A 14429-nucleotide genomic window follows, 5' to 3' on the forward strand; every position below is an offset into this window, starting at 1 on the left:
CTGACAGTGGAAATTCAGAACAGGTATCAGCAAATGCTTTACCTGTTCGGGTGCTCAGGGCAGCAGGATGGGGGTGCAGTCACCACGGCTGGAGGCATTCAGCAGCATCTGCGCCTGGCGCTGGGGGATGTGGCTTGGGGACTACAGCGGCGGTGGGACAGGATGATGGAAAAGGTCCCCGGCCCCGAGGCTCCGTGACCGAACCCAAACCAGCCCCGGCGGCTCCGTGACCGAACCCAAACCAGCCCCGGCGGCTCCGTGACCGAACCCAAACCAGCCCCGAGGCTCCGTGGCCCAACCCAAACCAGCCCCGAGGCTCCGTGACCGAACCCAAACCAGCCCCGAGGCTCCGTGACCGAACCCAAACCAGCCCCGAGGCTCCGTGACCGAACCCAAACCAGCCCCGAGGCTCCGTGGCCCAACCCAAACCAGCCCCGGCGGCTCCGTGACCGAACCCAAACCAGCCCCGGCGGCTCCGTGACCGAACCCAAACCAGCCCCGGCGCCTCCCACAGCACCGGCGGCCACCGCCGCGCAACTCTCGCGAGAGCGGCGCCGCTCCGCTGCTGCCGCGGCTGCGCGGGGCGGGGCTCTCGCGAGAGCGGCCAGGCCGTTTCCCGGGCGACGCGGGCGGGGCGGGGCCGCCATGATGGCGGCGGCGGTGGCGCGGAGGGGGCGGCTGGGCCGGGAGGGCCGCGCCAGCCTCTGCTCCTTCCTGCTCGGCGCCTCGGTGGCGGCTCTGCCGCTGCTGCTCGGCTCGTCCCCCTCCCTGCTGGCCGCTCCCGGCTTGCGCGGCCGCCTGGCTCTCGCCCTGCACGTGGCGGGCGTGAACGCGGCGCTGCTGCTCATCTATCCGCGGCCGCTCTACAAGGTACGGGGGTGGCCCCGGCGGGCGGCGGGGTGAAGTGCGGCTGTGGAGGGTTCGGTCCCGGACCCGGGGTGCGCCGGCAGGGATACTCCGGGCTCGGGGAGCGGCGGCGGCAGCGCGTTCTCCCCTCCCTGTGCTTGCAGATCGCCGTCCGGGCCTGTTTCTTGGGCTTCGCCTTCGGCTGCGGGCTGCTGCTGAGCGCCGGCCGCTCCGCCTGGCGCCACTTCGGATGGTAAGGGCCGGGCAGGGCAGCCGGGCGGGCGCGGTGCCCCCGGCCCTACTAAACCTGCCCTCCCTCCCAACGCAGGTATATGTGCTCCCTCTCCCTCTTTCACTACTCGGAGTATCTGGTGACAGCCATCAACAACCCGCGCAGCCTCTCGCTGGACTCCTTCCTACTCAACCACAGCTTCGAGTACAACCTGGCTGCCCTGTCCTCCTGGGTGGAGTTCACGCTGGAGAAGCTCTTCTTTCCAGGTCGGCCACCCTATCCCTCCCTGACTCTGCCTAGCTGCATGTGGCTTGCCTGGGGTCCATCTGTCTGGTAGCAAAGTGCAGGTGACCCTCGGCTTGCTGCCCCGTGACAACCCTGCAGCAGCTTTGCCAGAGTCATAATCCCTCAGTGCTCAAAGCCTCTCGGCTTGGATCTCAGGAGGGCAGGGGGGAGCCCCCCCTGAGTCTGACATGCCAGACCAGGGGATCTTCAGCCCTTTCCTGCCTTGGTGGTGCAAGAATGATGTGTCAGGTACACCTGGACGTTGCCTTTTGACAGGAATAAAATCAAGTCATCAAAATCTGTTGCTGGTTGCCTAGTCTGGGGCAAACTGGCTGTGCTCGTCTGTTTATTCTTGGGAGAGGGAAACTATTCCCCTGTATTTTGTAGCAGCCTGAGTACGTCATTGGCTATGCTTTGTGTTGGCTTTGCTCAGCCTCTACAGCTGGGCCCACGGACTAATCCATGTTAACACCAAGGAGGGTGTTGCTGCTTTTATCTTTTTGGTGCGGGACGGCAGTGCATGCCTGCTGCTGTCACACATTTTGCTTTGAGATGGGGGGCAAAGCCCACTCACTGAGCAGCCCCCTGGAGACCTGTGCAAACCTGTTGTGCCCCTCCCTGTCCATGCAGAGCTGAAGCAGATCACCTGGCTGAGCACCGTGGGGCTGCTGATGGTGATCTTCGGGGACTGCCTGAGGAAGGCGGCCATGCTTACAGCTGGCTCCAACTTCAACCACATTGTTCAGAACGAGAAATCTGACACCCACACTTTGGTGACAAGTGGGGTGTACGGGTGGTTCCGGCACCCGTCCTACGTGGGATGGTTTTACTGGAGTATTGGAACACAGGTACTGTATCCAGCGTGCTCAGATTTGTTCGTGTCACGACCCCGCTCTTTGCTCTCGATGCTGCCCATGCTGTGATGGGGTGCAGACAGCACCTGGTGCTGGGCATGGATTCTGCTGTCTTCCACTGGCACACAGGAAATCGGAAATCCCTGAGTGCTCTGCCCCATGTGATCTTTGGGAAGATCTTATTCCCTTAATTTTCTCTGTGCAGTGAGGAAAGGTGGTAGAGCCGGGGTTTTGACCCACAATCCCCTTGGAGGCTTGAGGTGTTGTGATTTGCTGCTGGTCTAAAGCTGATATCCAGAGTTTTCTGTATTCCTGTTGTCAAAATGCCTTCCCTGAGTGTTCAGACTCAACCTGGCTCCTGCCAAACACCAGTCCTGTGCTTGAGGGCAAGGAAACTCCCTGACTAGAGGGTCAGCTCTGGCCAGCTGTGGCCAAGCCTTAGCTCAGTGCTGCTGCAGCTGTGTGCTCTAGTGGCTGGCTGGGTGCTGGCATTGGCTTGTGTTTCTCTGGAGAGAGTCCATAACGGTGGCACATGGAGCTTTTGAGAGCTGGGGCAGTGAAGCCAGTGCTGCCTGTGCGCTGCTTTCTTCATTCTGGGGAGAAACTAGTGCTTGTGAAGTTTCACAGGGAGTGTTGGGGTATTTTCTTTGTCAGTGTTACTGGAGGGGGATAAGCTGTGGGGCCTTGGGTTCTTGAGGGGAAGCTCACCAGCAGCATCTGTTCCAGGTGTTGCTCTGCAATCCCATCTGCGTGGTGGGCTACGCACTGGCGTCCTGGCGCTTCTTCAGGGAGCGGATCGAGGAGGAGGAGATCACACTCATTCACTTCTTTGGAGAAGAGTACCTGGAGTACAAAAGGAAGGTGCCATCGGGTCTCCCTTTTATTAAAGGAGTCAAATTGGAACTGTAACATGGGCAAAAACCAGGCTGGCTGAGCAGATGCCCGGCTCCTGCTGCGCCCAGTGCCTGTGTGGCACCGGCATTGGGAGGTGCCTGTTGGTATTTCCCGGCCACCCAGGAGGAGCTGGTGGAGGGCTGCAGCATTGGGCAGCCTGCTGGGTCACTCGCAGATCAGAAGCTCGTTCCTCCTCCTTGAGATCAGTCCTTCGTTGCACATTCAGGGATCTTCCAGATAACTTAGCCTGTAGCGATCCTAAAGAGAATGAATCCTGCCTGCAGCAGCTGAATTGTCTTGGAACGCCTCTGGAACTGATTCTACCAGAAAACAGCACTGCCCTCCTGGCCCTGGGTGGGGAAGGTGCTAGGCAGCAGATTGTTCCTGTTGCGTAATTCTATTTTAAAGCTTTCTGACCTCGAGAGCCCGGTGACACGACTTTAATCTCCTCGGGCCAAACTCCTTGAGCTGGCACTGGGGCGGCTGAGGGAGCAGCCTCCAGCTCTGCCTGCCCTCGAAGCACCAGAGTGTCGGCAGCATGGCACCACTCAATTCTCTAGGCCTTGGGGTCTGCAGGGAGGCTTCTGCTGCTCCCCTCGTGCCGCTGGATCTGAGCACCTCTGGGCCCTCTCCTCATCCCTTGGATGCTGCTGCGGATGCAGTGTCACTGCTCCAGCCGCTGCCACCTGCTGCCACCTCTGTTCCTTCTTCCTGCTTCCAAATCGCCTGCTTCCTATGCTGCCAGGCTGCCTCTGTCTTGCAGGGATCCCAGGATTTTGGGTTGTGAAAGAGCCACAGCTGCCAGGCTTGCTAAGGGCTTTAGTCCCTGAGGTCCTCCCCTGCTCTTTTGGGCAAAAGCTGTGATGTTAGGGCAAGTAGGAGATGCTTCTAGGGAAATCTCCAACCAGGAGAAGAGTTGGGCTAGCTAATGCTCTTTTATAGTAACCATTTGGAAATGGTTCCCACTGAGCTGTGTGGTATAACTTTGTTGTTATATACCAAAGAGGTTCACTGTTTTCTTGAGTTCTACATTATTCTTCCTTGCTGGAATGGAAATGAGTTGCTTGTCAGTTCATGCTTGGAGCTTGTGGTGTTCCATGGGGAAGGTGCTGCGGTACGGCTCAGGAAAGGGCACTTGGTGACAATAGCTTGGGTTTGGGTTTAGGTTTTCTTTTTTTATATTAAAAAAAAAAAGAGAAAACATTGTCAGCTTCTGTCTGGTTATTTGAAGGTCTTTTGAGGTGCTGGTGGCATAATGGAAACTGTAATCCTTTATAATTCCTGGTAGGTTCTCAGAACACACCAGCACTGCATTGAGGCACGATTGTGACTCAGTGACTTGTGGGGTTGTGCAGCCACAGGGATGAGGCTGACCCTAACCTAATCCTGACCCTCCATTTCTCCTTGCCGAACTGATGCAGAGTCCATCCTCCACTGGGTTTGCTTGATCACAGAGCATCTGTCTGATGCCCTTGCTGCTGACTTGACCTTTGCTGAGCGGGGTTTTGGCTTGGGAGAAAAGAACAAAGATGAAAACTCACTAGTTGGAGAGGGCTGATTTGTGCTGGGTACTCGGAGGCTCCCACTTGGGCTGTTCTTGTCTCTGGAAAACACTGTTTGCAGCCAGTGGTGCCTCGAGCAGGTTAATCTGTAAGCAATTTTTTTGTAGGCAGTAATATTCCTGCTGTGCCCTTGATCAAAGGAACTTTGGAACAAGTAATTGTCACTTGGGCTTGATGTGCTGTTTTACAACGAAACAAAGCCTCATTGCCAGGTTGTTCTTCATAGTAAATGAACCTTGATCCTAATTTTGCAAGTGCTGGTTCCAGCTGTGCAGGCTCTGTCCAAGCAGGATGCACTGCCACCGAAAGAAAGGGATAAACTTCACCTGAGCAAAACCTTCAGTGTCTCTGGAAGCTTTTGAGACCATCAGCTTCTCTTAACCTTTTCCCAAATCCTGTGACCAGAAGCTCTGTGAGGAGACAGCAGCTTACTGGGTGTGGGGAAGGCGTGTAAAGTTTTAGGGAAAAGCTGGAGTAAACTGTGAAACCCTGCCCTCTGTGCCACAGTGATTGGTGAGTTCTTAGTTCCCACATGTGCAGGGAACCTCTAGAGCAGCTGTTTCTGCCACCCAGCCCACATTGGTGCGTGCCTGCCCGGAACTTCGCTGGATGCTCCGTGTACCCCTGGCCCTGCCCTGCACCAGGAGTTGTTATTTTCCCCATAATTTGCCGATGTTGTGGTTTTAGGAGCTGGACACTGAGCCAGCAGATCCCTTTTGACACCACTGCAGAACCACGCAGACATGGACAACTGCACCCTTTTATTTAACTCTGACACACGCAAGGAAGAGCACAAAGAGAGTTTTTCAGAAGCAAGTCCACCTGAAGCCTTTGTATGTGCTGCAGACATGGCTGCCCGGGCTGTTTCCTGCCCTGGCTTGTGGCACTGGGCAAGAGGAGCTGGTCAGTGACTGGGGCATGGTTCTGCCCAGCAGCTCTGCCACGTGCCCAGCACTGGGCTCTACAGTACCGGCTCTTTCGGGGTAGCAGTCTCTGTTCCGCTCTTCTGCTGGCCTCTGCAGCAGTCTTTGTTTTTTGGGGAGGGGTCTCCAGGGGTGTCCCTGGGTATGAAGCCCTCCCCAGGGCTGGCTGAAGCCACCTTGTTGCTGCCAGGTGAGGCATCCCTGGGGAAGGGAAGACACCTTGACAGGGTCACTGTCTGGGAAAGGGCATGGGAGGTACTTGGCACTCAGGTGCTTGCTGTCACCTACCTTGGCACCACTTCATTGTTGTCACAGATCTTGAGCAGCATCTGGGCCTGCTCTTCTCTGGGCTCCTGGGGCTCCTGCAGCCTGTGGCAGGATGGGTGTGAGCCATGAGCTATGTCCCCCCCTGGCCCTGAAAGTCCCTGCAGCCCTCACCTGGGCTCCAGCCGCTCCTTCACTTTGGCGATGGAGCGGACGTAGGGCGCAATCTGCTTGGTGATGGTGCTCAGGCAGCTGTTCTCCTGCCGCAGCTGCAGCAAGTCATGGAGCTGGGCTGGGGGCGAGAAGAGTGGGCTGGGACACTGCCACCCCCACAGTGCGGGCACAGGGGGCATGGGGAGGGAGCGTGGGGTCACCAGTACCTTCATAGATCTCCTGCTCGTTTGCTACCCGCTGGTAGGTCTCCTCCCAAACCTGGAAGGAAGAGAGGGAGCTGGGCAGTCTGCGGCAGTACGGCACAGAGGGGCCCTGCTGTGCCAGGATGTGCCAGCTGTACCTCCTCAAAGACGCTGCGCATCATCTCCACGGCGGAGTAGTGAGCTGCGATCTGCACGTCCATCTGCAGCGACTTCTGCAGGATCTCGCTCATGATCTCTGACTTGATGAGAGAGTGGTGCTTGGTGAGGTCACGGTGCAGCTCCTGCACCTGGTCCTTCAGGCCCTGGATCTCTGTCTGCAGCATCTGCAGGAACCAGGGGGCACAGCCACATGAGCGGCACCGACCTGACCCATCCTGTCCTGTCCCATCCTGCTTGGGCCCGTGCTCCCTACCCGGTAGGTGTTCTCGTAGTTGCGGCAGTGCTCAGCAAAGGGGGTCTCGCGCCCCTCAGCCAGCAGCACCTTGGTGCTGATGTACCGGTGCATTGTTGGCTTCTTCACCATGGGGCCGGTGGACATTTTGTCACTGGTGGGGGGGCAGCTGGGCACCATGAGGGTCTTGGAGCATTGGCCACCGGGGAGCCTGCATGGAGAGGTGACAGTGACGTGCTGCAGGTGAGCAGCAGTGGGGGTGAGGTGCCAGGGACCTCAGCCGCCAGCTCAATCCTACTGCCCCTTGGTCCCCTCCGGTGGGACGCACCGGTCCCACGTGTCCCCTCACCCGAGCACAGGGGTTCAGTCACAGGTGCCTTATGTTGCCCCAAAAATCATATTTCTGTGGGCTGCTCTCCGGATTCCGGCAGCTTTGGAACCAGCTGTGGCAGTGAGAAGCCAGGAGCTGAACCCAGCACCCTCCAGTTTCTAAAGTGCGGGATATAGCTCACTCTCTCACCGCTGGTATCTCCTGGCTCCTTCCTTGGCAGGCACTACTGTCCCTGTGTTTCTCCCCATCCCATGGTCTCCCCGTGCTAACCACCACCACCATTGGTCCTACCGTGCAGCGCCGTGCTCCCCCTGCCCGTGCTGGGGCCAGCAGCCCCCAGGAGCTCAGCCACCCTGCAGTGCCAAGCCTGGCTGGGGGCGAGGAGCGGTCCCCATGGGGCGGCAGTGCCCGTTTGTCCTCTCTGTCTGGGAGGGCCTGGCAGGGCCTGTGCTGCCGTGACATCAACAGGCCTAAATATATCCCTGGTAAAGAATGGCCGAGCACTTCTCTGAAATTCTGATAAAAATAGTGGCGGGCAAAGAGGCTGTGGCACCGCGGGCATGTGGGCGAGCAGGAGCTGGCCCAGGTGGAGCACCCATGGAGAGGGGGCAGAGGCCTCCAGGGAGCGTGGCAGGGGCCGGGCTGGGGAACAGAGTGAGGCTTAACCAGGCCCCCAGCTGCCAGCCCTGCTGCTGCCCGCCCCTCTGCCATCCCCATCCACCCCACTTCCCAGAAGTGTCACTTGAAGCCTGTTGTTCATCAGTGCAGCTGTGCTTGTGCTGTCCTGGTACCCCTGCTCAAGGGCAGCAGCAGCGGCAAGGTTGGCATGGTGAGATGCTGAGGGGACTGTGAAGTGTGGCACGTGGCAGGGGACACTAGCACATGTGCCTTGGGTGCAATCCTAGCACCTCACATGTTCGTGCCAGTGATGCCAGGACCGATGCCACCAGCGCTGCCCACCACGGAGCGGCGGGGACTGAGCACCAGGAGGGGCTCCAGGCAGCGGGCGAACTCTGCCCGGTACTCGCTGTTGATCTGGGGGGCAAGAGAGGAGAGTGCGGCTGGGCTGGGGCAGAGCCAGCAGCTGGCACTGCCCGCAGGCACTGCAGGCAGGGCTCTACCTTGCTGGTCTGGGCTGGCCGCAGGCGGTGTGGCAGCTTGACAATCCTCTGCAGCCTCTCCATCAGTTGCTGAAAGGCAGCGATGAAGCATGGTGAGAGGTGCCCAGCACCTTGCCCATGAGCTCAGCAGTGCTGCAGGATGCTCTAACCCCCCCTGCAGTGCTGGCAACACTCACATAGCCCAGGTCCAGGAATTCGGCTTTGTTGGCAGAGCTCAGGAAGGCCGAGCAGGTCACCAGGTGGACCTGTGTGTGTAGAGGGGGTCTGTCACTGCCTGGCTTTGGTGTCAGGATGTCCCTGCCTGGTGTGAGGCCCTACCTGCAGGGTGGGCAGCAGGGAGGCAAGGTGGGCGAGCTGCTCCTTGAATGCCTTCTCCTTTTCCTCATGCTGGCTGCAACAGAGCAGGGCATGGCACGGCCTTTGCAAGATCCAAGGGAGCCATCCAGCCCCAGGCATCCCAAAACACCTTGGGAAGGGGGACAGCCCTCGGACAGGGCTCAGACCATGGTGTCTCACCTCTGCACAGCTTTCAGGAGCGTCTTTTTCCTCTCAGAGAGCTGCTCCTGCAAATGGCACAGCCGCCCTGTGTCCTGCAGCCACCCCAGTCCCTTCCCACTGCCCTGGCTCTGTCCCGTGGGCACAGGGCTCGATGTGCAGGTGACTGCCTCGCACCTGCATGCGGCTGAAGAGGGAGTTGATGGCCGCCTCCTCCTCGCTGGCACTGTTGCGAACCTCCTCGATCATGGCCTTGAGCAGGACAATGGCCTCACGCGTGGAGGTCTGCAGTTCCTTCACAGCCTGCCCGGGGCGGCGGGGTGGCTGCAGTGCAGGGGACAGCACTGCACCCCCTCGCCACCCCCACACCCCCCGGCCCTGCCCACCATCACTGCCTGGTCCAGCCGCTGGCAGCCCTGCATGTACGCTGTCTCAATGTCGATGCAGTGTGCCCGGCTCTCCCTGCAGGCACAGACATCAGGGGAAGGCACAGGATGGGGCACGCAGCGAGCGTGGGGCTGGGACTACTCACCCCTGCATGTCCCTGAAGCAGTTGATGCAGAGCATGGACTTCTTCTCGGTGGAGAACATGATGTAGGGCTCCTCGTGCAGTGCTGCAGGGGACAGGAACGTGACATTGCCTGGCACGGCGCAGTGCAGCATAGCATGGCACGGGGCAGCCTGGTGTGGCACTCACGGCACTTCTTGTGGATGTCTTTGGTGCGCTTGGAGAGGGAGACGATCTCGTGGCGGGCGAACATCCTGGCACGGTGGGTCTCCTCGCGGCACGGGGCACAGAGGGGCTGCCCACAGGTGTTGCAGAAGTACATGGTGTCCAGCTCCTGTGTGAGGGGACAGAGCTGGTGGCCAGCATGGCCCTGGTAGGGGTTCCCTACCCACCCTGCCAGTCCACCCCGCTGCCCTCACCGCCTTGGTGCAGCACCGGTCACAGTTGGCACACTGCACGTCCTCCTCGCTGTCGGCTGAGCTGTCCACCAGGAACTGCAGGAGCCGGTCCACGGGGGGCAGCCCCGTGCCTCCCCTCACCACTGAGGGGTGCCTGCAGGGATGACGTGGGGACAAGGCTAGGGACACCCACCTGGGCCAGCAGGGCAGCTTTGGGCATGCAGGGAGCAGTGCTGTGCTGAGCTGCCAGCCCTGTGCTGTGCCCCAATCCTGGTGTGCCCTGGGCAGGGCCGTCCCTTACCCGCAGAGTGGGCAACTCAGGCGACCATCGCTGGCACGGCCTCGCAGGCAGCTGGCGCAGAAGTTGTGGTAGCAGTCGAGCAGGCAGGGGTGCTGGTAGGGCTCGTGGCAGAGCAGGCACACCAGTGGGTGGCAGTTGGCCTTCTCCAGCTCCGAGCAGCTCCCCAGTGGGGAGAAAATGCCACCCGCCATCTGTAGGGTCAAGAGCCAAGTCCTGTGCCCAGGGACCCCATGTGGCACCAGTTTGTGAGAGCACAATGGCTGCTGCAGAAAGGACAAATCCTGTCCCAGGGCCTGTGAGCTGCTGACTATTTTTAGGTTATGAGCTGCGTGGCACGAGGCTGCCCCCAAGGCACCCCTTCCCCTGGTATCACAGGCTGGGGGCTGCAGCGCTGGGGCGGATGGTCCCCACAGCCAAGTGTCCCCGTGGTGTGTGTCCCCCAAAGCAGGAGCATCCCCTGGGATGGGCTGTCCCCTCCAAAGGAGCATCCCCTGTAGCAGAGCATCCCCCAGGACAGGGGTGGGGGATCCTCCATGACAGGGTGTCCCCCCGGAGGAAGCATTCCCTAGAATGGGGCGTCCCCTGCCCAGGGATGTGCCCTACGATGGCAGCCTGGCAGTGAAGGCAGCCAGGTGCCCCACGTGCCGGGAGTCCCCGTTCTGGGCACAGGTGTGTCCTGGCCAGGTGAAGGCTTTACCTCTCCCTGTCTGTAAGTCGGGGGATCCGAGCTGAGCTGTGCTGCTGCTCACCGCGTGCCGGCAGGAATGAGAGCGATGCCGAGGCGGCAGGACCCTGTGACGTGGGGCCCCCTGGCACTGCCGATCGGCTGCCACGCCATGGCCCAAAAATAGCCCCGTGCGCTCCTCGGGGCCCTGCGGCGGGGACGGACACGGCACTGCGTAGCCACTCAAGGCTGCGTGGACATGGGCATCTGCATGGCCTGGTGATAGCCCGCAGGAGGTGCGGGGATCACCCAGTAAGCACCGAGGCGCCCCGCGGTGCTGGCTCACCCCGTGTGCCGTGAGGCTCCCGGGGTGTGGGGGATCACCCATGCGCAGCGAGGCTCCCGCTGTGCAGGGTGACTCTGCGAAGTGAGGAGCCACAGAGTGCGGGGCTCACTCCGTGTCCCGTGACGCTCCCGGCGTGCGGGGCTCAGTCCGTGTCCGGTGACGCTCCGGGGTGCGGGGCTCACTCCGTGTCCGGTGATGCTCCGGGGTGCGGGGCTCACTCCGTGTCCCGTGACGCTCCCGGGGTGCGGGGCTCACTCCGTGTCCGGTGACGCTCCCGGGGTGCGGGGGTCACTCCGTGTCCGGTGACGCTCCGGGGTGCGGGGCTCACTCCGTGTCCGGTGACGCTCCGGGGTGCGGGGCTCACTCCGTGTCCGGTGACGCTCCGGGGTGCGGGGCTCACTCCGTGTCCGGTGACGCTCCCGGGGTGCGGGGCTCACTCCGTGTCCGGTGCTCACTCCGTGTCCGGTGATGCTCCCTGGGTGCGGGGGTCACTCCGTGTCCGGTGACGCTCCCGGGGTGCGGGGCTCAGTCCGTGTCCGGTGACGCTCCCGGGGTGCGGGGCTCACTCCGTGTCCGGTGACGCTCCCGGGGTGCGGGGCTCACTCCGTGTCCGGTGCTCACTCCGTGTCCGGTGATGCTCCGGGGTGCGGGGCTCACTCCGTGTCCGGTGATGCTCCGGGGTGCGGGGCTCACTCCGTGTCCGGCGGTCACTCCGTGTCCGGTGATGCTTCGGGGTGCGGCGGTCACTCCGTGTCCGGTGATGCTCCGGGGTGCGGGGCTCACTCCGTGTCCGGCGGTCACTCCGTGTCCGGTGATGCTTCGGGGTGCGGCGGTCACTCCGTGTCCGGTGATGCTCCACGATGCGGGGCTCACTCCGTGTCCGGTGCTCACTCCGTGTCCGGTGATGCTCCGGGGCCCGGGTCCCCCCGCGGGCGGTGCGGGGCGCAGGGCACGCGCACCCCACGTGCCGCTCCCCGCGCTCCGGAGGCTCCGCCCCCGCTCCCGGCCGGACCGGCCGCTCGCGCCCCGCAGACCACGCCCCCACAGAGCCCCGCCCACAGCCCGGCCCCCGCGCTCGCCCCGCCCCTCCCCGCCCCGCCAGGCATCACTGTCCGCTCGCAGGCTCCCTGCGCGGATGGGACCGGAAGCGATCGACGCCGTCGGCGCTCGGCTGGGACGGCCCGAGCGTGGTTGTGCGCAGGCGCGCGGGGCGCGCTCCCTTTCTGCCTCGCGCGGAGCCGCCATGGCGCCCGCGGTGAGTGAGCGCGGGACCGGCAGCGGCCGCCGCCTCCCCGAGCCTGCCCCCGCCTCCACCGGGACACCCCCCGCCCCGCCCCGAGCCTCCGCACGCCCCGCAGCCCCGCCGCCTGTCCCAGCCCCGCCGCCGGCCCCCGCCCGCTGTTCTCCGCGTGGGGCCGGGCCCGGCCCGCGCCTTCCCGGGTTCCCACGCGACGCCCGCCGCCCATCCGCATCGTGGAGGCGGGCGGCGGGCGAGCTCCATTGCCACCGCGCTGTTCCCGGTCTCCATCCGTGCCTGGGCCCTTCCCCTCTCCGCCAGCCCGGAGCTCGGCCCGGCCCCTCCCCGCCGTCTCTCACGGCGCTCCCCCTCCCTCTCTCTCTCGCTCACCCGCACTCTCTTTCCCCCTGCAGCAGAAGAAGCCTGCGGCGAAAGGTGGCAAGAAAAAGAAGCAGGTTCTGAAGTTCACGCTGGACTGCACGCACCCCGTCGAGGATGGCATCATGGACGCCGCCAACTTTGTGAGTTCGGGGCCTCCCCGGGAGCCGTGATGGCTCCGCCGCCCTCGGGGGCCTTCCCCGGGTGATGCTCCGCTCCCAGCGGCCCCGAACATCCCTGGCTACGCCTCGGCTCTGCCTTGCTTTGTTGAGGCCAGCCCATGGGCAGGGGAAGAGGGCGTGCTGGGGTTGGGGATGAGGTTGTGTTTGGGACACTTTGTATCCATCTCTGCTGGGTGAGTTTGTGTCGTGGCAGGGCGGTACCAAGGCCATGGATGCTGCAGTTTGGGGTCATGAACCTATGGCCATCCAAACCGCACTCCAGCATGGGCCTTGGCGAGCCTGGGGCTGAGGGGAGCTCAGAGGAGCCTGATCCCACTGTCCTGGCCGTCCCCTTGGAGGGCAGGAACATCCCCACCAGGATATGTCCAGGCCTGAGCACGTCACCCAGGTGTGGCTTTGATGGGGTGGATTAGCCTGGCCTGAGGAAGGTGCTCTCCCGAGCTGTGGGGACACTGGCGTGTGTTCCCCAGCTCCAGAGCACCAGGCACAAGGCAGCCTGTGGGGGCTGTGCCTGGCTGGAGTAGTGGCCCCGGCTCACAGCTGTGTTCCTCCTGCAGGAGCAGTTCCTGCAGGAGCGGATCAAGGTGAACGGCAAAGCGGGAAACCTGGGCGGGGGCGTGGTGACCATCGAGAGGAGCAAGAGCAAGATCACGGTCACATCAGAGGTGCCCTTCTCCAAGAGGTGAGGTGGGGCAGGCCAGAGTGCCGCTGGGCCCTTGGTCAGTGTGGCCGCAGATGGCCCTTGGCAGGGGATGACCGGTGTGCACGGAGAGCCTGTGGGCAGGAGGGGCTGGTAGGGAAGAGATGTCTCAGGGCAGGAGTTGTGCTGGAGTTTGTGCTACCTGGCGCTCGCTGAGTGGCTGCTCTTCCCAGATGATATATGAGAGAGGAATGTGTTTGATATTCCAGCTGGGAAGGCTGCTGGGCTGGGCAGTGAGGGGGCCTGCAGCCAGGAGGTGCTGAGTGGAGAGTTTAGGGTATCTGCAGACAAGGTATCTCAGGTCGTTCCCTTCATCTTGTGGGGCTTTGGTCCTCCTTGGGCCGACATCGGCAAAGTGTGGTTGTGCCAAGGTGTCCCTGATTGTTCCCCTCATCCCGTGGTGCTCTGCCCGCTTCTCCTGGCCTGGTCCTTGGGCTGGCATCGGCAAACCGGAGTTGTGCCACGCCAGAGGTGGCTCAGGAGCTGGCTGGGAAGAGCAGAGCTGTGTGGGTGGTGGGTGTGCCCTGCCCTGTGTGCGCCTGCCTTTCTCCCAACTCCACGTTGCTGCCCCACCTGGCACATCCCAGCAGCAGGTATCCACCATCCCTGTGGAGATTCCCTCTGGGGTAGGTACAAGGCACTGGGGTCGCAGCCTTGCTGGGGCAAGAATGATCTCCCAGGATCCGTGTCATGGCACTGTGGTGCGATTCCCCTGGTTGCAGTGTTTCCTGGAAGGAGCTTTGCTAGGAGGTGGCCAGTGGGATGTGTTGGTCCTGCTGGAGGTGGGAGCCCATGGGAATAAAGATTTATTAGCCAAAATGCCACCTGGGGGGCTGGCAGGGGCCAGAGGGGCACCACTGTCAGCCATGCCTCTCCCACAGGTACCTCAAGTACCTGACCAAGAAGTACCTGAAGAAGAACAACCTGCGGGACTGGCTGCGCGTGGTGGCCAACAGCAAGGAGAGCTACGAGCTGCGTTACTTCCAGATCAACCAGGATGAGGAGGAGGAGGAAGAAGAGGATTGAGCCCCGCCGCCGCTGACGGCCATTTTGTACAGTTTCACTTTTCTGCAATAAACAGCGGCAGAGTTGTTCATAGCCCGTGCTCGGTGGCGGCTCCGTCTGCGGGGGTCGCTTTGG

General features: G+C 62.0%; 3 protein-coding genes across 3 annotated transcripts; 2 read left to right on the plus strand and 1 right to left on the minus strand.

Moving 5' to 3' along the window:
- Window positions 1–612: 612 nt before the first annotated feature.
- Window positions 613–4312, plus strand: ICMT (isoprenylcysteine carboxyl methyltransferase). Its single transcript, XM_068171779.1, has 5 exons — window positions 613–870; window positions 1011–1099; window positions 1175–1344; window positions 1994–2211; window positions 2944–4312. The coding sequence occupies exons 1-5, from the start codon at window positions 646–648 to the stop codon at window positions 3124–3126; spliced, it is 885 nt and encodes a 294-aa protein (XP_068027880.1). The 5' UTR covers window positions 613–645; the 3' UTR covers window positions 3127–4312.
- Window positions 4313–5417: 1105 nt separating this feature from the next.
- Window positions 5418–10608, minus strand: RNF207 (ring finger protein 207). The gene is made up of 18 exons (XM_068171778.1): window positions 10480–10608; window positions 9783–9973; window positions 9503–9635; window positions 9273–9417; window positions 9108–9189; window positions 8962–9037; window positions 8753–8878; window positions 8597–8643; window positions 8399–8471; window positions 8257–8325; window positions 8081–8149; window positions 7873–7994; window positions 6650–6839; window positions 6375–6560; window positions 6241–6292; window positions 6035–6152; window positions 5885–5965; window positions 5418–5797 (listed from the first exon to the last, which is right to left on the minus strand). The coding sequence occupies exons 2-18, from the start codon at window positions 9971–9973 to the stop codon at window positions 5635–5637; spliced, it is 1923 nt and encodes a 640-aa protein (XP_068027879.1). The 5' UTR covers window positions 10480–10608; the 3' UTR covers window positions 5418–5634.
- A 1287-nt stretch (window positions 10609–11895) lies between these two features.
- Window positions 11896–14387, plus strand: RPL22 (ribosomal protein L22). The gene is made up of 4 exons (XM_068171759.1): window positions 11896–12047; window positions 12443–12550; window positions 13147–13271; window positions 14171–14387. Exons 1-4 carry the CDS (start codon window positions 11928–11930, stop codon window positions 14313–14315), a joined length of 498 nt encoding a protein of 165 aa, XP_068027860.1. The 5' UTR covers window positions 11896–11927; the 3' UTR covers window positions 14316–14387.
- Window positions 14388–14429: the final 42 nt, after the last annotated feature.

Source organism: Anomalospiza imberbis, chromosome 23 (assembly GCF_031753505.1).
Source record: "Anomalospiza imberbis isolate Cuckoo-Finch-1a 21T00152 chromosome 23, ASM3175350v1, whole genome shotgun sequence".
Taxonomy (NCBI): domain Eukaryota; kingdom Metazoa; phylum Chordata; class Aves; order Passeriformes; family Viduidae; genus Anomalospiza; species Anomalospiza imberbis.